Here is a 22350-nt window from a genome sequence, read left to right as displayed (position 1 = left end):
TGATCTCCCTGCAGGGGAAACAGTCTCTAACATGTTTTGTTTGAGCTTCAACTTTACTCTGCAAACAAAAGTGTATTGGGAGTTGCACCTGGAATTGCCTCCAGCCTGAAAATAAACAACAAGAACTTTGCTATTAAAATGTGAAAAGGTGAAGTGAAAAACATGCAGCTGTTACTTGCATCTATTCTGAATAAAACCAAAGGATGCAGCCAATGGCCAAGTGTGACTTTGCTCAAGATGCAAAGGCGTTATTGTCAGCTATTCCATCAATCAATAGATAATCTCTCTCAAGGGTTAAAGACGACACAAGGGTTAACAAACAGCCATGTATATGGGCTCTTCCAGTCTCTCCACTGCTGGCTGTTCCAATTTAATGGGAGAGAGGAGCAAGAGCAGGGTGCGAACTATGGGGGAGCTAGGGGGAGCTCAGCTCCCCTGAAAACGTGATTTGTGAAATTCTGGGGGGGGTCTCTAACAGTGTGTCATTTTGACGTGCCATTTCATTTTGTGTAATGTGATAATCGTGGATCATTATGTGTAAAATTGCAAAAATATCATTCATTTATGCATGACGGTGATTTAAATCCTGTATAGTGCATACACTTGTAGCTGTTACGTGCATACACTTGTAGCTGTTATGTATCTTTGTAAGTCGTAAGTCGCAAGCGCACGACCCCCCCCCCCCGGTGAAAAAAAAAGTGGGCTCCCCCAAAGGCCACTGTGTAGTTCGAACACTGAGCAAGAGGGGTTAGGATTGTGACCGGCCGCTGACGAGCTGTTACCACCACCATCTTCAGCCAGAGAGGACATTATTTCTTGAGCTTCTTCTTCCGTTGTCACCCCGGCGGGAGGTGTGCCAACAGGGCTTGCAGCAGGTGAATCGGTCGTGCTATTAACGTCATCGCTACACAATTTCTTAGTAAAACCAAAATTAATTAAACTTCCTTGTTTTCTGTTTGCCATGGCTATATGATGCTAACTGCAGAATGGATTTCAAGGACTTTGTGCGCCGATTAATGGCCTCCAATTTTTATATGTTTTCTACGAATCTTTGAGTTAACATACATTAAACATGAGTTGAATTTGCACCGCAGCGCCACCACGTCTTGATGCTCATGAGAATAGAATAGCATGTATAGTTATCTTTATTGAAGTGAATTAGGTTTAAATCACCGTCATGCATGAATGAATGATATATTTGCAATTGTACACATAATAATCCATGATTATCACATTACACAAAACTGAAATTGTGCGTCAAAATGACACACTGTTCATATTTTTAGAGACCCCCCCAAAATTCAAGCCAGTCAAGCCAAACAGTGGTCGTAAGTTTCAAGTTGATACTATTTAATTTAGCCAAGATATGCAAAGGTTTGTGTTTGTGTTTGTAGCTAGCTACACAAAGTTGTTCCTAAGTAATTTTTGCATTTTTGAACAGAGCTACATTTTTTGTCAGCTCCGTCTGGAGATGCTATGTGCTTTGTGTTTCATGCAGAACACAAGGCCTAGGAGGAGTGTGGAAAAGTAGGTTTCCGATACATTGCAACTTTTTGCATTTAAAAGTCTAGGCGGAAATGGGTGTGGCCTATTGCTCCTTGAAGCAGATGCATGAAAAATAAAACCACAGGCCTAAGCAAAGTATAGTAGATATAGATATATATATATATAGATATATATAATATAGCTTCATTTTAACAGTATGTATGGAGCAAGACGGGTGAGTGTTAGCAGCTGGGCTGTGCACATCCTGTCGGTCTAAAGTTGAGATAAGTCGATCTCAGGATGAGTTCAGAGTGCCCCTCTATTTCACCATCTCATCACAATGTATTTATACTGTAGGTATACATGATCAACACCACAGGCACAGGAGAAACTTAATAATGTATGATAAGGTGTAATCAGTTGTAAAACAGTATATAAAAGGTAATAACAAACAAAGAAACGGAGCATGGTTGAGGAGGAGCTGGAGACAGCAGCCATCTTGTTGAAGTATAAGCCGCCCCAAAAAAAACATGATTTCCCAAATAATTGTGGCTAGTGGAAATGCTGAATGGCTAGTAACTTTGAAAAACAACTAGCTAGATTGGCGGGTGAGCAAAAAAGTTAATGTCAAACCCTTAGTATAAGCTATGTAACCAGTTAAGCTTCGCTTCTTTGTAACAAAGTGTTAACCAAGGGCAAAGCTTCTTTAAGTAGCCTCGTTGGGATGGGGTCTAAGAGACAGGTAGATGGCTTAGCTGAAGAATTAACTTCTATCGCTTCACAGTCGAGAGCATCCTCACTAACTGCTTCACGGTGTAGTATGGGAACTGCACAATGGCTGACAGAAAAGCCCTACAGCCAGTGGTGAAAACTGCTCAAAAAATCATTGGCACATCACTCCCGGCCATCACAGACCTTCATCACTCATGGTGTCTGCGATGTGCACACAATATCATCATGGACTGTTCTCCATCCTCCTGTCTGGTAGACGTTACAGGAGCCTTAGGAGTCACACCAGCAGGCTCAGTAACAGCTTTTTTCACAACACCGTAACACTGCTCAACACCAAGACCCAACACTAGCCCCTGCGCCCCTGCCCTCTCCTTTTGCACATGGACAATGGACTGTCTGACTACCTCTGATCACTATGCACTTTATTAATGCACCTCAACAATGCACTATATATGATCATACTGCATTCTGTCTCTACTATTATATGGACTATGGACTGTTTGATTTCTCAGAACTCTATGCACTTTATTTGCTAATGCACTTCAATAATGGACTATTATGATCATACTGAATTTTGTGTTTTATGTCTTTTTTAAGCACTGCTATAAAGAAAAAGCACTTTTAATGATTGCACTACTGGTTAGATGTTCAAATGCATTTTGTTGTACTGGTTGTCCTTACTTGTGCAATGACAATAAAGTTGAATCTAATCTAATCTAAATATTTAGCATTAATTGTTGAAGGTCTATAGGATAAAAGCAATCAAAGTATATGTCAGGTCTTGTCATTCTTTCTAGTGGTCCTACGTTTAAAGGTGAACCGTTAGAAGTTGAGGGCAAGACGTGATGAATTTTATTTCTAATTATTATAATTTTATCATTAAAGAAGTTCATGAAGTCGTCACTACTCAAAGCTATAGGAATAGATGGCTCAATAGAGCTGTGACTCTCTGTCAGCCTGGCTACAGTGCTGAAAAGAAACCTTGGGTTGTTCTTATTTTCTTCTATTAGTGATGAGTAATAGGCTGATCTGGCATTTCTGAGGCCATTTACTTTCAAGTTTTCGCAAGATTTGTTTTAAGTTTGGGAGTTATACCAAGGTGCTAGTTTCCTTTGCTTCATCATCTTCTTTTTGAGAGGAGCAAGAGTCTAAAGTCGTCCGTAGCACCATCTACAACATGATCAATTTATTATAACAACAAGTTATAATTTAGTTTAGGTTTAGGATTAATTAACAGGCTTGAATCAAATATGGCTGCAACTCCCCCTCCTTGGCCAGAACCTCGAGGAATATGAGTATTATTATGACTGGGAGGAGTGGATTCATTTAGATTAACATATTCTTCATGGCACAGCCATGTTTCGTTAAGACAGAATAGATCAATTTGATTATCTGATATCAAATCGTTTACTAGGACTGCTTTAAAAGACAGGGGGGGGGGACCACTTAGATTTGGCTGTTACTGTTTTGTGTATTACACCCTGGGCTTTATTGTCTCGCCTCTGGAAGAAAATGGAGGATAACAAACGTACTCAAGAATAGTGAAACAGTTGCCGCTGGATGAGGGATTGACCCACGGAAGACAGTGATCATGTTAAATCCTTTTCAGTTTTATTTGTAAATGCATCTTGGATAGAACAAAGAAAAAAATAGAATATATTCATTTGTACTGAAACGCTAAGTTATGTACACATGAAGGGTTTGCACTAGAAATCTTCACAGCCACTGATTTGTTTTAAGATATGGTATCAGAATAGTCTCTGTGTGAATGTACACTCCTGCATATTTACAGACATTCATAGGATGCGATAAAAAAAACCTGTGTTCACACAAGCATTCAAAATTCAAAAATTGAATAAAAGTAATGATGTACAATGTTGTGTACCCTACATACATGGATACACATGGACGGCATTGCAGACAATGTTTGACCGCAATTACAAAGTCTGTCATGGCCTCAAAAGGGATGTTGTGACTAAATTTCCCAGAAGTACATCATCCTGGTAGTTCAGCACCATGGTGTGTAGTGTGTCCATTGATGTCACATCAAAGTAACGTAAGTGCCAGCTGAGGTCAAAGGCTGTCAGCGTGTTTCCAGTAACAGCTAAAGCAGAGTTGAGACAGATTTTGTGTCAAGGCGTCAGTAAAATAATAGTTCAAAAAATAATAGCAGATTGAGACATTCAGTTGTGTGGCTATACACTGACTGACATCAGCCATACTATGACATCTTTTTATGTTTTTGTGTCTAACTGATGGGAACAACCGTCTTTGACACTGGTCCAGTATTAAAGGTGCTGTAGGTAGGATTGCGAAGATCCAGGACTTAGCCAAAAAATTTCAACTTCTCATCGACAACTTCTCAGTCCCTTCCCCCTTTCTGCTAAAGCCCAAAACGTACTCCTAAGCCCCTCCCCCCACAAGGGAGAATTAATGTGTGTGCATGAGCAGCTATTGACACGCAGTTAGACACCGCCCTTGGCCCCGATTGGTGCATCTGAACAGGGAGCGGTGGATTTTCGTAAATCGCACAAAAGGCTGTAGGTGGTGCCAGAGGAGCCACATTTTTTTTAAATTACCTGCTTCATGTAGTTCTACCCGAACATAGGGTCAGTTTCAGCAAATATGACAGAAAGTTAGTTTTATTAAGTCTTACCTACTCCACCTTTAAGCAAGATCGCTGCAGTCGGCTGCGGAAAAACAAGCTACAATGTAAGTTAATAGGACAATTGTCCAGCTTGTATTTACCTTCACAAAAGTGCTCGTTTTGCCGCTGACAGACTCAGATTAATATTCTAAGTGTCTGACAACATTATGGAAAGGATTTCTAATGAAGTCGACCATTCTGTTAAAGCGTAAGATCCTTTTTTTAAACATAAAAACATCAGCAAAATTGAGTTTGCTAAACCCACCAGACTCCATGTAAATAAACAGTAATTTTAGCATTGTAAAATACACTTCGTTCAAAGTCGACAGAAACAAAATAAAACTATGAAAAGCCGTTTTGGGTCTTCTTTCCACTTTTCCAACCATCACAACTGCTGCTGCAGGACTCAGCCAACATGGGGCGAACGCTCATACTGGGTGAGCTAGAGGCCGCCCCAAACCCCTTTGTTCTTTCACAAATATGTGCTCATTCATGTGTAATTACTTCCACCAACTAATCAAAGTATTTTCGTACGCGTAGAATAAAAAACACAAACCTCCGTTGCTTCTCTCCTACGCTGTAAACATTGCCTTAAACTATTAATCTCGTACAATATACAGAATAACGATAGCACTGATACTTTACTAACATTAGCTTGCATATGTTTGGGAACCTGATAGCTGATAACGTAAAACTATTATTACACTAGAAGGAACACTCACGGACAAAGTCGTACTTCTAGGAATAATACAGCCACCGTAGGAGTTAAAATGCACTCGGAATGGGAGGGGCTAGAAAGTAATATTCAGTTGGTTTTCATATACAATTTCACCGCTAGATGGGAGAAATTCTTACACAATGTAGCTTTAATTCTCGACCAATGTCAAAGATTGTTGTTCCCATCAGCCACTTAGACACAAAAACATAGGACATACTGTAGGTTGAAAAAAACAGTAGTTACCCTTTAACACCCTTTTAAAATATGGATCACTAAAGAACCTGATTTCCCAAACAATTTGGCTCTCCAACAAGGATTCTGAGGTACAGTAAGGCAACAGTGATACAGATCAAAACCAGCAAGTAAATACACATGACTCAGCTTCATAAAACAACAACGGTCATTAAACACTGATCAGAATTCAACAACCACTGTGCACTTAACACTTTAGTTGCATTTCACTTCCTGTGTTTCTCTTCCATTCTCCTCATGTCCCAGCAGGCTTAACAAGGTAGTTGGTCATGAGGTTTCTCTCCCTGTGGATCAAAGCCCACTTGAATATTAAAGGTACTCTTCAGCTGTGATCAAACTGTGGTGCACGGCAGCAAAAACTAGGACAAAGCTATCAGAGAAAACCCCACTGGGAGAAACTTCTGTGGACCCCAGGAAGAGAAACTACCAGTAACTCTGGTAGCTAATGAGGATCCGAGGGAACTCCCTCTGACATCCTAAACATTGCATAAGATGAGGAACGTCCAAGACACTGGCAGCTTTTAGGAAGATAAAAGGCAGTTGTTTTGATCCAGGTAGAATGGACATGCAAGGCTATTACCAAAGCTATCACATAATCCAGACTGAATGAAAATAAGTTTATCTTATCTTGTGCTGTGGCAAGCGATAAGGACAGAACAAACATAATGAGTACAGGATACCAAAGCAGCAACAGCAACAACTACCTTCAGCTGATTACAGACAGGATGGTAACTCATTCCCTCCAGGATTTTGCGGCCTTTTTTTGAGATTGTTGCAGCCCAAAATGCCTGATTTCGCGGGTGCTTTTGTAAAAAATTGCGATAAAAGTTGTGATGTCTTTTGTATGTTTGTTGCAATGAAGTTGCGAGAGACAGTGAAAGTTGCAAAAAAAGTTGTGATTATTTTTTGTATAGTTCTTTAAAAATAAAAAGGAAACTTGTTTTAGTGAGAATAAAATTACTCTGGGCTAAGATTTCCTAGTAACCTTACAAAAAAGGCTCAGGATGCTGCAAATGTTGGTATAATATGAAAATGGCTGGTGGATTTAAGACAAAAAATAATAATGTATTTGAACATATGTGTCAGTTGCTTGTTGATCTTTAGGCTACATTGTTAGTTAATTTCCAATCCTGACCTGGGACACACATTCATACGGTTTAATAAAGTACTTATTGGACTTTAACTTATCTTTGCACTTACAATAACGAGCGTAGCTTTCCTCAATTTAGGTCATCGTGTCGTCTCATCTCCGGTTTTTCCTGCATCCACCGTGTGTGTTTGTGTGTCTGTGTGTGTGTGTGTGTGTGTGTGTGTGTGTGTGTGTGTGTGTGCACGTCAGTCGTGGGGGGGGGAACGGAGCAGCCCCGCCCGCTGCAGAGAGCCGACAGGATTGAAACAGCAGCAGCTTTTAGCGACTTTGGAGTGAAAAATTGTTACAGCATACATTGATGTTAAAATGTATACAGGTTGGCAGGACGGTCTGAAATGTTTTGCCCAGTCTTTCGCTGTACGTTTTGTTGGTAAATGTGAGATGTTAGAGTCAGGCACATCTCGTCTTCATATCAGAAACAAGGAAATGATCAACCCATTCTCGCTCCCGCTTGGTCAGTGGCTGCCAGAGTGCAACTGGGATTGCTGGGATTGGTTGAAGTCGCGGGAAACTTCAGGTTATTGGTCAAATTTGCAGAAAAATTGCGGTGATTGGTCAAAATTGCGAGTCGCACCAAATTCACGGTGATTGGTTGAATTTGCGTGAATTGGCGTGATCGCGAAATCCTGGAGGGACTGGTAACTGTGTCAGTTTACTTGTACAATACATTAGAACAATCACAGACTGCACAGACTTCCACTCACATATGCAAACTGGCATGATGATGGTGCAAACATTTGCACACACACCCGTACATTCACACTCGGACCATGCCTCCGTGGCCTGTGACTGTATGATAGTGATCCCAGCATTCCCAGTGATCCCAGCGGGGCGTCAGTTGGCTGAGCAAACTGTCCGTCTGTTTCGTGGAAATCGGTGGACTTTGATGTGTTTTGACAGGTGGTCACTGCGGGCAAACCTCTTCTCACAAACTGGACACTGGTAAGGCTTGACACCTGAGTGGGAACGCCGATGTCGAGACAGCTCGTCCGACCGGGAAAACCTGAAAGAAGAAGCAATGTTTTAGATGTGACAAGGGCAAATGGAGAGAGTCAGAGGTGTGGACCTGTGATTGATAGAAGTCCTACGTTAGCGGTTTGTCTGGCGCTGTTATTTTCTATTTAGTTTCAGCAACTCTCTGTTTTTCCCAACACGTACACAATGCTGCACAAAGGCCATAAATGTTCCCACCGAGCACCACAGCGTAATTATATGTCATGAGCAAGAATGCTTCACATGTCGATGCTACAACTCATTTGCCTGTAACTCATTTGGACAAGTGAAGCATTGCAGCAGGGTTAACATGTGAGGCATATGCTACTTGGCTGGAGCCACAGCGATGACAACTACGAGGCTTCTTCCCAGCAACGCAGTTCTCTGAAACAGACTGTCTGTTGATCTTGCCAGGCTCTACATCCCAGATGTTGCTCTGCTGACCTGACAAGATGATGAAGCGATACAATCGCACCCTGTAATTAAACAGCAACACATAAGGAGCTGCAGTAAAAACCTGTCATATGTAGATACAACAAGCTTAGAGCTAGGAGCAAAAGTAATGCTGCTGCAGTTATAGACATGAATACGTTGCAACATCTGACAGCAGTTTGTACAGGAAGACACTGCCAATAAAAGCATTCCAATAACCCATTGCTAGTCAAAAAGAAACAAGCTGATTAAAGGGTAACTACCGTTGTCAGACACAGAATATTAATCTGAGCCTTTCAGTGGCAAAACAAGCACTTTTGTGAAGGTAAATACAACCTGGACAATTGCCCTATTAACTTACATTGTAGCTTGTTTCTCCGCTGCCGACTGCAGCGATCTCGCTTAATAGTGGACCAATGTCAAAGATTGTTGTTCACATCAGTTACTTAGACACAAAAACATAGGAAAATAGGATCCAGGTTGAAAAAAACAGTAGTGTGAACCAACACATGTTGCATGCGCAGGATTTATCTAGTGTAATGCGGCAGTCTGCATCATCAGCGCAGGATGGATTTGGGTTGAATCCAATGTTTCATATAATGCACTTACACTCAGTAAACTGTGTGCATCTACAAACAGTTGTATTTTGTATAGATGTTGTCATTGTGTGTACAGTAACACTGTCACTGCCACTCTGAAGTCTGACGTTCCAACATCTGCTTTGGAACAATGACAAATTATCAAAGAAACAGACAGGATTTGTGTGTTTTTTTCACTTTTAGTTCCAACTGAAACAATTTGAAGCCATTTTCTTTCTTATTTCATGTCAGCTAAAGGTGCTTTTAGTGAAATGGTTAAACAACAGATTAAAAAAAACAGAAGGCTTCACTGCAGACTGATTGTTAAAGGGTAACTACTGTGTTTTTACCTGGACCCTATTTTCCTATGGTTTTGTGTGTAAGTGACTGATAGGGACAACAATCTTTGAACCAGCAGCCACAGACTGGGCTGCAATGTAACCCTATGGGGCAAATGTTCAGCGTCAGTTTGGTCCACTAAAAGTTCTGTTTCTGCCGCTGACAGACTCATATTATTATTCTAAGTGTCTAACAACATTATGGAAAGGATCTCTACAGAGATAGACCTTTAAAACCTCTTTGAGACCTTTCTGTTTAACCAGAAACAGCTCTGAAGTCGCTAGCGCTAAACCTACCAGACTCCATTTAAAAAAACACTACTTTTAGCGTGTATAGAGCCAACATATTTTCACATGTAAATCGGTAAACTGTGTTTATTTCAACAAAAACCAGAGTCGTGATGGTTGGAAAAGTGGAAAGACGAACCAAAACGGCTTTTCATAGTTTTATTTTGTTTCCGTCGACTTTAAATGAAGTGTAATTTACGATGCTAAAATTATTGTTTATTTACATGGACTCTGGTGGGTTTAGCGAACGCAATTTCACGGATGTTTTTTTGTTTAAAAAAAGGATCTTACTCTTTAACAGAAAGGTCGGCCTCCTTAGAAATCCTTTCCATAATGTTGTCAGACACACAATCTGAGTAAGTCAGCGGCAAAACAAGCACTTTTGTGAAGGTAAATACAAGCTGGACAATAGGCTTATGTTACACTTCCTGCTTCCGGAACGTGGAGTAGGGAATCAGAACTTCCGGTCAACAGTCCCTTTCTCCATAAGGATTTAGATTATCAGCCATAATGTCTAAACCCTCCGAGGCAGACTGACCACGAAGTACGTGGTTGTGAAACGAAAGTTTCTGCTCCTGTAGAAGCTAGAAGTCTGTATGAAATCAACCTTGTTTTAAGAAAAACATGTTTTATCCGCGATCTTATGGAGAAAAACTACACTACCCACAATCCTAAGCGTAACAGCAACGTCTCTGATTGGTCCAACTCGCTGTTACCATAGAAACGTTTACCGTACCCATGAAACCGCGAATGGCTAGAGCGAGCTTCTACCATTGAAGTCTATGATAGTTTCCGTACACGGTCGTCGCAGGTGACTAAAGGCCGGTTGCAGAAAGACTTGGTTCTCTCGCTTAATACTGGACCAATGTCAAAGATTGTTGTTCACATCAGTCACTTAGACACAAAAACATAGGAAAATAGGATCCAGGTAGAAAAAAACGGTAGTTACCCTTTAACACGAAACTCCAGTGTACTGGACAGTTATAACATTTAGAATAGTATCTAAATGAATATAGAAGTGCTCAGTGAATGGTTCCGTGCTAACACTGAAGCAAACTAAGCTGAATCATTGTAGGCCATTATTTAAAATCTAAACTGATCAGTTTATAAATCTGTCAGGTTGCTGTAAGTTATTAGTAAAACTGACACAACATGATTGTTTATAACTAGGAGGGACTACCTACCTTTTTCCCAGTGCATGATGGGAAACTGTTTTTAATGTTCAATGTGCCCTAAAGCTTGAAGTCTACTCTCACAGAATGTGACAAAGCACTTATCGTACATGGGCCCCGTGTCAGGACCTATAACTAAGACCTTAATTAAATTAGTTTATACTGCACACTACATATTTCAAAATACATGTGTTGCAAGGTAGGGGTTAAAAGAGGCTGCCTCTTTCACGTCCATACTAACGTCTCCCGCTCAGTTCGTGGCTCACCAATACATCCACGGGTCTGACACATTGCAGTTCTAATTCTACTTCTTTTTGATTGCGACTTGCAACCAGAGAAGAAGAAGCTGCATACGTTCGCAAAAAAAAAAAAAAAGAATGCTGGTGTAGTGGTTCCGGGTGCGATTTTTTTTCTTCCTTTCGGTTTTCGTTAGTCTAACTTTTTTTGTTTTTACTCAGTAACGGATGGGATTTCTAATGTATACAATACTTCACTCAAAACGTAATCAAGTACATTTTAAAATATCGATTTTAAAAACTACTTGAAAAATACAAAATACACAACAAAACTACTCAATACAGTAACGTGAGTAAATGTATTTCGTTACTTTCCACCTCTGGTATTGAGTGTTTAGTGTATTGCTGATCTACAGCTCTAGGGACATGAGAAGGTTGTGGTGTCAATGTTCTCCCAACATTAAGAGCTAAGCTGACCAGCTAAACAACCTGCTACAAATGTGAATACATTGTCCTGTACATTTTGAATATAGCACGCTCAGTGCATCTTTCCATGGAGCCGTTCCCTTCCTGTTCCTCCCTGTCTATGTGAGGAACCTTGACTGATCCCTCTCTTCCCTTTCATGCAGCGTGGCAGCCTGGACGTTCCTAGCTCACAGTCATGGTAACTATTCAACACTTTGTCTTTGTTCGATCCACTTCCTCACTGCTGCTCCCTTCAAGTGATTGTGTGCAAAACTGAAACAGCTTTTTCTCCCCCTCTATCAGCCTCTCTCAACCCCCCTATACCACCACCACCACCACCAGCGCCTTTTCTCCTGTCTTTCCTTTAAAAGAATCTCACTTACTCTCTGCTCCTCATCCATTTGCCTGCTTCTTTCACAATTTCCCCAACTTTTTTTGCTTTGGTCGGCCCCCTCATTTAGCCCATCACATACAGTGGTCCACACACGTATACACACACACACACACACACACACACACACACACACACACACTGGTTCTCACATACACTCCCATCCAAACTACATCCTGCCTTTTGTGTACAGAGAAGAGCCCTTTGTTAGTTGGAACACACTGCCTGGATTACTACAGCACAACTTTCTGCAGCTCCCCTATTATGTATTAGGACGCACACAGCATTACAAGCACAGTACATGATTGGTGGCTGGATGCCAGGTTGGTACTATTGTCAAATGGACCAACACAAGGCTTTTAAGGGATAGTTTTGATCATGCAGTACCTGCATGCAAAAGGAGGGTTTATAAATGATTGGATGTTTATAAGACGAGGCTCCTCCAAGACTAATTTCTGCAAGCTGCGGCAGGTAGAAGCCAAATGACATACCAGCTCACTGGCTGGGATACTTTTAACAAACATGTTCATGCAAGTAAATGTAAGCATACCATATGCATAGATCAATGCACACATGCAAGGCACATGAAAAACACACACACCATGTCAGTACTTGCTACTGAGTGACAGGTCTTAGTACTGAGTGTGTGTGGAGCTTTTAGAGAAGTGGTCTTGTGCTAGGGTTCATATATCTGCTTGTTTTTTAAGTAATGGTTTACATGCAGGCTAACTTAACTTCACCCATTCAATGGAACTTCATATAATGAAAATATTCAGGAAATATAAGTATAGGCTGGCAAAGTGTGAGGAGCCACTGCCCCCAACAGTCAATTCCCATTTCAAGGTTTTCTTTTCCTGTTCTGTGCTTGGTATAGAAAATGGCTGAATGCAACACCCATGAGCCTCAGCTGCTGTTGCCATGGAGAAGAAGGTTGTAGCACAACGCTTGTCATTGCAATTGGGAACACAACATAGTTTATGGTCAATAAGGACTGGTGTAACAGCAGGAATATTAAAATACTAGTAGTTTTTTTTACCAATGATTCACCTAAATATTTTTTGTATATACGGCAGAGATGGGGACTCGAGTCTGAGACTTAAGTCGCACACACAGCTTACTTCAAAAGACTTCAGACTTGACTCGGACTCCAGTTTCGAGACTCGTCAACAACCTGTTTTCATGCAATTATTGCTTTTTAAATCGAAATTTAATCATGTATTTCTATTTTCTTTTATACGTATCATATACGTTGGGGAAACGTATGACGAGCTGCATGTCCCCTGCCCTTTGCCATAATGTGCAATGTTACGCATGCATTATTCCTTATGTGCACGCACATATAAAAAAAAAATACATTGACGATGGCGACACCAAGTCCTCCCGGAGTTGTGCCTTTTGTCATTAGTTTTGCTTTCAATAACTTCATAAACAGTGGCAGTAAGCAAACAGCTACATGCAAGGTGTGTGGCACCAACATAAATGATGCCGGATCAACAATGTCGAACTTCATCAGGCATCTCAAAACGCACCTAGATAGGTCAGTCACTTGCAATGTGAAAGAGACGTTACATTTAGCATATATCGTCACAGGTAACAAGTTAACCATCGCAAAGTGTTGTGCTAATGCTGGGAACAGGCAAATTGTATCTTTATAGTTAGTAGTTGCTGAGGCTCAGACATCCATGGCGCACAGGAGGTGGGACGCACTGATCCAGCTCCCCAGGAACAAACGCTGTGTCGGGTGGGCAAACTCATGTGATCCGTAATTGATCCAGTGGATGATTTGTAGGTTATTAAGTGAACAAGGTGTACCCGGTCCACCAAACACTGGGCCGTCTTGACTGTTTTAATTCTGCACTGTTACTGTAGTCCTATTTACTATTTCATTATCAACCATGCGTTGCGCAGCAGATCCGTGCGCACTGTCACCTGCCATGGAGACGCTGGCCTCACTAACCTCTCTCCTCTGAGTCGGATCTCCCTCGCGCTGGACTCAGTTTCACTGAGCGTACTTAGAGTGCGGATCGGGCTGCATTTTTCTGTCCGAGCCCGGCCCGCGTCTGACAGAGCAGTAACCGAACCCGACCCGAGCCCGACAGGCATTAAGATATTTATGTCCGAGCCAGACACAGTTAAAATCTCATTTTTTTCTCATACTAATGACACATGTACGTTTGTTTGTGTGGAAAGCCCGCTTTTATTAAGCTACTGTAGGAAGGCATTCGGAAATGTCAACAGATGAGCGCACCAGCTATTTAATTTAAAATGTTTAATGTGTTAACCTTTCCTGATTGCTTTGATTCCGACTGTGGTCAGAAAACCAGGGGAGACTCGTTACCTCCAGGGCCGACGTTATAAAATGAATAACGTCGGGGTTAAAATCCCATTTCTGGTGAGCAAATGAATGAACTTGGCTTTCAGTCTGGGGTTTATTTCGGACACCGCACACACTGTGTACAAAACTTAAACTTATTCCACCAACTCTGCTCCGGTAGCATCTACACGTCTGCTTCCTCTTTCTCTATCTCTCTTCTGCCCACTTTCTACACACACACACACACACACACACACGCACTGAGCTCTCTTAAAGGTGCTGTAGGTAGGATTGTGAAGATCCTTGACTTAGCAAAAAAATTTGAACATCGATAACTTCTCAGTCCCTCCCCCCTTTCTGCTAAAGCCCAAAACGTACTCCTAAGCCCCTCCCCAAACAAGGGAGAATGAATGCGTGTGCATGAGCAGTGATTGACACGCAGTTAGACACCGCCCCTGGCCCTGATTGGTGCATCTGAACAGGGAGCTGTGGATATTTGCAAATCGCACTACAGGCTGTAGGTGGTGCCAGAGGAGCCAGATTTATTTGTTAATTACCCGCTTCATGTAGTTCTACTCGAACATAGGGTCAGTTTCAGCAAATATGACAGAAAGTTAGTTTTATAAGTCTTACCTACTCCACCTGGAGCCGACATGCTTTGAATTCATAAGATTTAACAATACAGTGTTACGGATAGATCAGATGGCCAGAGACTTGAGACTTGACTTGAACTTGCCCCTCAAAGACTTTAGGCTTTAGACATCTGCTATATGGTACCGCTGACGGCGACTACATCATATCTGTTTCCAGTAAAACAGAGCGAAAGCAGAAAATCCATGTTATGTTCTTCTCTACAAAGTAAATAAATGTCAGACTGACTGACATGTCATTCTTCTTAGAAATGTCTCATGATATATTGTCTCTAGAAGTGTATTATTCAACTTTTGCTTTTGTGAAAGGAGTAAAACAAAATCCCAATACTCAATACTCAATACTATCATAAATGAAAATCCCAATACTAATCAAATCGGTACCCATGTATCGGGAAAGAATCAAATCGGGACAAAAGCATATCGTCCCAGCCCTATAAAATACTATCCCATTCCTGCTCACCTGATCTTGAGTCACCGTCAATCAAATGCAGAAGAAGAGCGACCATCCGGCCATCTTGCTGAGATCAAAGTATGTAAACAAAATGTGTGATCCACCCCCCCCACACACACACACACACACACACACATTCTATGATGAATTATACACATTTCACTGGAATTGTACCACATCAATTCTATGTGACAAATAAAATTAGTTGATTGATAAATTGATAGATTGAACACTATAGTCACCATAGTTGCTGAATTCATTCAAAATTGACCCAGAATGTGAAAATGAACAGATTTAAACAAAGTGTCGTCTTTATCTTCAGTTCACTAAGAGCAAGGCACACAGCTGAGTTTTAACTGTATGATTTCTAACAGGGTTTCACATCTTTTGTACAGACATTTCTATGCAGACTTTGACTTTGGAATATCCCAGATATTGAAATAACTTCTCTCACTTCACAAATCTCTTACAGCAAAGTATTACAATTAGGGCTTATAAATCAGCAGTAAATCTTGGATTAATGACTATAAAATGGTAATAACAGATATTCTGCTAAACATATACAGAGCAGAAAACCCATTTTCAACCAAGGTAGAATTACGCTTAAGTCCGTGAAACGCTTCATTTGGCTAGATCCTCTCAGTCTCTGCTACGTGCAGACACTATGCAGAAGGGCCACCACTTTTTAATTTGAAATTCAAACTAACAGTTAAATAAGAAAAAAATGAAATATTGCACCTGTAACGATTTGTTTGAATTCAAAATTGTAGAGTCACTATAGGCATACAGGCACTTGTATAGGCAGTGTATAAGCACCACAGGCTGTGCCTTATACTTCAATACAATGCTCTGTCACTCTGACTACATGCCCGGTTGCCCTATCAGTAGACAGGGCAATTGCTGGTCTCTTTGTTAACACAATAGAGGAAAGTAGCGAGCTGTGCTGAGTGAATAATCATGAGAAACCACCTAAGAAGCATTTGGGATTTTTGGATAGTGTCTGAAGTCACTCAAGTGAAGCAGAGGAGGCCCCACAAATGAACAGAGCCACATCTAAATCTATTTTACAGCACAGTTTAGGATTAGGCTACGTGGGTTGAGTTTAAAGTCATTTGAATTAATATGTTCTCCCTCGTTCATCCCTACTGTGCAGCAGCATACAGTCTTTAAAAGTGCTGTTTAAAATGATGTCCATTCCAAATCCTTCTACCCCACCAGTTAGGAACCACTAGTTAAAGAGGAAGTGAAACGTTGCACTCAATTAACCAGTTTGAGTCTCACTGTCTGACCCGATGTCCTCGGGAAAACAGCCAGCTCAAATCTGGCAACTCTGGGCTCAAGTCTCACACACACACACACACATGTACGCACGCACGCACACACACACACACACACACACACACACACACACACACACACACACACACACACACACACACACACACACTTTAAGACTGTTGAATGTAAAAAGCCCCTTACTGTAATGACCAAAGAAATTGCCTCATCCAAGTTTTTCTTTCTCCATTACACACACACACACACACACACACACACACACACACACACAGCCCCAGCAACTGCACAGCTGTCGAGTCTCAACAGGAGGTGCCCATGTGGCTGCAGCCCACGTGCTTGTCCCAGATTTAGTTTACATCCTCAAAAAAAGACAGCCCAGCTATTCTTGCACATATGTCTGACAAGTGTGATTGTGCAAGCAAACCTGTTTATAATGCCACTGCATCACATTCCAATTATTACATGGGAGGCTGCATGACAGCCATTAAGATTTCTTTGCTGCTTAGTAAAAAACTAAACATTTGGATAGTTTTTGCTCGGCTTTTACTATTATAGATCATTGAATAACTGTGAGTATACTGTCTCGTTTCTGCAGCATTTTGCTGAAACCCAGTGAAGCCTTACTTCTATGGTAATGAACCCTATTAGGAATAATGACATTCATGTTGTAGAGCGGCTTCTCTCATTTTTAGTTGCTTGGAGCTTTGGGAGGGTGTGGGGGGTCTGGCTCTCAAGACCCTTTAAGTCCCCTTGCCAGTGCTACTAGATGACCCCAAAAGAGACAGGTCAGTTCAGGTGTCAGGCAAAACTCTTCACCACACTTGGTTCCATTGAGCAAAATGACACCATACACAGCACATAGACATGTCCCACTGACATATAATTACTGCTGCTTCCAAACAGGCTACACTAAATGGATGGTTAAGCCCTTTTAATTCACGCAGATGCACAGGGTTTCCCGCAGAAAATTTGTGTTGGTAAAGGTTCAGCTACTTTCTTCTGCTCCTCTGCTATCTGCAGGTCGGAGCTTCGCGGGGGTGGGCCGACACACGTACACACACAAACACCGGCGCACACACCAGACGCCAGCCACCATATCACTTCTGTTTACTGATAGCTATCATTTACCTCAGGCTAATTCATTAGCTAGTAAGCTAGTATTTAAGTGGTGATTTTTGGCACAATGAAATTAAATAACCAATCATTAACCGTTGACCGACAAGCAGGAAACCGTTCTCCGTTCCAGTGTCACAGTTCCGGTCTCAGTTCACCATCCGGGAGGCTCTGACACACTTTCCGCACTCCGTGTCCGCGGACAGCTGTAGGCTTGTACCGGTTAATGTTCTGTGCATTGTCAGACACATGCAGCCACTTTCCTGAAACCGCTTGCGAGACTAACACAAGTCCACAGCGGCGTGTATGTTCGAGCCTGTCTCCACCGGCTCCACCTGCAGGTTGTCAACTGTGTGGTTTGGAATGAAAGGGAGAAAACAGGATGCCGAGTAACACGGCGGAAATCGCTCAAATACTTTTTCTTTTTTTTGATGACGTAGTTAAGGCAGCAGGCGCGTCTTGCTAAGACGGGCGCCTTAACTGCAAAGTGCTGCGGGAAACCCTGGATGCATGTTCGAGTCTGCTGTTATTGCCCAGTCAAGCTTATATAACCATCATAAATATGAGTCTAATCTGGTAAGGTAAGACCCTTCAAAATGACCATAATTTAACACTGTAGCTTTTACTTTAAATTATGGTCATTTTGAAGGGAAAGAGTACATTCTTTTTGTTAGGGCTGTATGTTTAAATGTACAAAGAAACACTTTCATTCATTCAGTCAGTTAGTTCCCTCACCAGTACCCACCTCCATCCACAGCCCTGCCAGCTGCAGGCGAAGGGCTTTTCCCCCGTGTGCCTCCTCAGGTGGGCCTTCAGGTGGCTGCTCTTGGTGTACATCTTGGTGCAGCCAGGAAAAGTGCATTTGTGCATTTTGATAAGATCCGCCACTGGGTTCTTCTGGAACTTTTGACCTCCAACAAGAACCCCTGAGCCCTGGCTGGCTGAGCAATCCCCGAGCCCAAGAGGCTTGGCTGCAATGGGGATGGGAGCAATGCGGACAAACTTGGAGGAGACATTAAGGCTGGGAGAGGGCAGGATGTGGGGCACCAGGGCAAAGGTCTGACCTTGGATGTTGACCAATAGCTGTGCAATTTTGATGTCTGAGGCTGGGGCAAGCGGTGGAGGCTGGGCTACTGGGGTAAGAGGCGCTACTGTGGGCTCCTGCTTGATCTCAAGAGGCTGAATCTGTAGGATGACCGGCATCCCACTACTGTTTGTGCTACTGTCTGCTGATGAAGTGTTGTTGGCTAATGCCTTATTGGCCCCTGTGCTGGATTCATCCATGTGGTTAACTGATGAAGTTTTGGTCTCACTGGGGGCAGCAGTGGCCAGGTGGTCTACACACTTGGCCTCTGGCTCTAGCTTAGGCTCAGGGGAGGTGTCCGTGCACCACTCCAAGCCAACTTTTAGACCATGAGCCTCTTCCAGTCCCACTCCCAACCCCGGACAACCCTCTCGGATTTCCTGCTTCATTGTTACCACCTCCATATTCTCCTCCAGGAATTCTTCAATCTCTTCCAGTGTGGGCTGGAAGGACGCTACAAGTTGTTCCTCTGTCTCCACATTGGACCAGGTCAGGAAGTCAAAATGTTCCTCCTTTACGGGCTCGCGTTTGGAGGGCTCATCTCTCCGTGAGTCCCAGAAGAAGGTGGATAATGCTATAGGTGCCTCAGACCCTGCCAGCATACTGTTGGCACCTCCTAAAGACGCCTGGGACAGCAGGTGATCCAGAATGCTGTCCTGGCTCTCAGCACTAGAGTTGCTGCCGTAGCTGGAGCTGAGCACCTGGGAGTCCGGGCTGGAACAGGAACGGGGGCTGGACGACTCGCTCAATTCGTCCTCCGAAAACGGTGACGGCATCACCTGGTAGGAGCTCAGGTCTGTCACCATGTCAGACAGCCAGTAGGGCTGTGGAGAGCCGCTGGAGGGAAGAAAAGTCCCCTTGCTAACTGGAGAGTTATCTACCATCCCTGGATAGTGCCAAACGGCTGTCTCTTGTTGGACTCAGAGTCTGTGTTTAGGATGATTTGTAAGATAATTATTCCTTGTGCTGCTGGGAAAGTTAGGCCAAACAAACCCAGGTCACCAAGGTCACACTTCCCACTCTGGTGAGATAGTGAAACACCTGGTGTTTTCTCTCAGGGTAGAAAAAGTGTCGCGAAACCAGCAGGGATATAGTGTGTCTAAATAGAAACAAACAGAGACAGTGAGAAGTCTGTTAATATTCACCACACGTGTGCATACTGCTCACATTTAAAATGACAGAGCCCGACTTTAAAGAGATGCTAGTTAGTATTATTTATAGTAGTATTTTCGACTTGCAAGTTGCAGAACTATTGACTGTTATTTAAGAGTGGCCACGTGACAACATCACTGACACAGCACAGTCAAACAGTAACTTTATGACATAACACAAACGGCTCAACAACACTGAGAGTATATGGTTCATCACATTTGTTTTCATAATACAGTTTTTTTTTTTCTGGAGCAGGGAGTGTTGGCCATACACAGTCCCCCCTGCCTCTATCCACCCTCCCTATTAGGGGCCCCTGCATGATCTGAGTGACCGAGAGTAAACCCAGCTAGAGAAAAAAAACTGTCAACATCATTATCAGAAAACACTGGCATGGGGCAGCCAGGATCAGTGTGCATAAATTACCTGCTCTGCTTGTTTACGGGACGATTAAAGAGCAGTAAATCTGTCCCATCCTGCCTCTGAAGTTGGCAAGACAAAGATTTTACAAAGGGTATCAGTCATTAGGGCTGCTGGGACATTTCAAATGAATTTACATCTTTGTAGAGAGAAAAGCTTGGATGTCATCTCTTCTAATGACTGAGTTATAGCCGACATTCTTACATGCATTTGTAATTATAACTCAACAAAATTCCATATGTTATATGCATTATTACATACATAATAATAATTACAAGTAGGCTATAACCATTAACTGTTCAACACCGTTAACGTTTGCAGGCAGCATGGGTTGAAGAACTTAGTAATCCGTCACATGCAGCTGCAAGCAGCAAACCAAGTCATTCCACATGAAGTCATTTACTGCAGGCCTGCACTGTGTTGTTACAATCAGAACCCCATAATAGTTCACAACATAAGACTGTGTGCTGTTTTCCTGGCCGTCCCCTCCCGCGGTGCAGAACGCGTGAGTAGGCGCGCGCGCGCCTCCGCTCTCAACGTAAACATGTTTTCGTCCAGCCTGCTGCAGCATATGGCACCGAGCAGATGCAAGCGCACCCTGCACCGCTGAACCCATCATTACATAACAGAAACTACAGTCTTACCTTGATCAATCAAAGCAGATATGATCGCAATGCAAAAGGCGCGGGGAGTGTTTGTATCCGTCTATTGCCCGGAGGATGGCCATGCAGCAGCGACTGCACAGTGCACACAGACTGACTGTGTGAGTGAGCGCGGACTGAGTTCTACTATATGGCCGTCACATGACTGGGGTTACTGTAGTGAAGAATCCTGCTGAAGGCTCGTCCCGGCTCTGCCGCCTCATTGGTCGGTTGTGGTGGATGGAGGCGGGCACTGCTGCGTGGAACAACGTGGGAGCTCTGAAGGAAGGCAGCTGGTTGAAACCTGTTTTCATGATAAATAACAACCACATGAAGTGGGTCAGATGGCTTCATGTTTTCATCAGCAGAAATACAGTTAAACAGCTTTTTAAAAACCTGAATGATCTCAGTTTGTATTAAGCAAAAACACAGATCCATAGCATCTTATGTTTAATGTTTTTAATGAATTTCTTTGATTGATCTGACTGATTACAACAGAGCAGTTTATAAGTCCAAGCCAGTTAGGTTTGACTTGTATTTATTTGCACAGGTTAAAATCAAGGACATGGCAATGACATTATGTCATTTGTAATCTATATCCACGACCTTCCACTTTCAATCTCATGCTGAACATCTTTTTCAGAAAATGTAAAATTCCAACTGGAGCCTTAAGCATGATTTATGCTTCTGCGTAAAATCTACGCCGTTGCTATGTACGTAGCTAAGCAGAGACACTGACCTACGCCGGACCCTACACCGTAGCCTGACGTCACCTCTCTACCACACACTCCACACACACACACACACACACACACACACACACATACACACACATGCCGGCCCTGCTATTCTCTTAAAGAGATCAACGCACACACCAACACACACCTATAAACTTCAGGCCACTTACGAAGGCTACGGAGAAAGTTCTGCGTGGAGCCTCCGCAGGACCAGAAATCACGCTTGAGACTGAAACAGAGCTGGTTTCTCCTTTAAAACAGGAAAAAAAAAAACATTACACAATACCATACCGTCTGCATTGGATCATTGAGATCTCCTGTATGCTGCTGTCCCACAGTGCTATTCCATTCCAGATAGATATACCAGATAGCTACCACACTCTCATACAGAAGGCCTCAGCACCTGTGGTCATTGATAAGGCCTTGGCTTGCTATCGTAGCTGCAGAGTTCTTTATATTACACCCTTAATAAGCTAATAACACCAGGTCAATTAGCTCCTCCTCATGCTAACTTTAAACTGGGGAAGACTCTGCACCTCACTACTGGAGTCAACTGCAGCTACAGCTGGAAGTCAAGAGAGTGTGTGTGTGTGTGTGTGTGTGTGTGTGTGTGTG

General features: G+C 42.6%; 1 protein-coding gene across 1 annotated transcript; it reads right to left on the bottom strand.

Moving 5' to 3' along the window:
- Positions 1 to 3806: 3806 nt before the first annotated feature.
- On the bottom strand, positions 3807 to 21290 carry LOC144517319 (Krueppel-like factor 15). Its single transcript, XM_078249389.1, has 3 exons — positions 21002 to 21290; positions 18450 to 19887; positions 3807 to 7987 (listed from the first exon to the last, which is right to left on the bottom strand). Exons 2-3 carry the CDS (start codon positions 19670 to 19672, stop codon positions 7819 to 7821), a joined length of 1392 nt encoding a protein of 463 aa, XP_078105515.1. The 5' UTR covers positions 19673 to 19887; positions 21002 to 21290; the 3' UTR covers positions 3807 to 7818.
- Positions 21291 to 22350: the final 1060 nt, after the last annotated feature.

Source organism: Sander vitreus, chromosome 4 (assembly GCF_031162955.1).
Source record: "Sander vitreus isolate 19-12246 chromosome 4, sanVit1, whole genome shotgun sequence".
NCBI lineage: Eukaryota > Metazoa > Chordata > Actinopteri > Perciformes > Percidae > Sander > Sander vitreus.
Note: the sequence above shows the minus strand (reverse complement) of the source record. Positions and strands in the feature narration are given on the sequence as shown.

What these genes read in the sequence shown, in the direction of transcription:
- LOC144517319 (XM_078249389.1), bottom strand. Translation starts at nt 19,672, where the DNA reads ATGGTAGATAACTCTCCAGTTAGCAAGGGGACTTTTCTTCCCTCCAGC. An exon ending in TGGCAGGGCTGTGGATGGAG is followed by an intron (nt 7,988 to 18,449) that starts GTGGGTACTGGT and finishes TTCTTCTTTCAG; the next exon opens with GTTTTCCCGGTCGGACGAGC.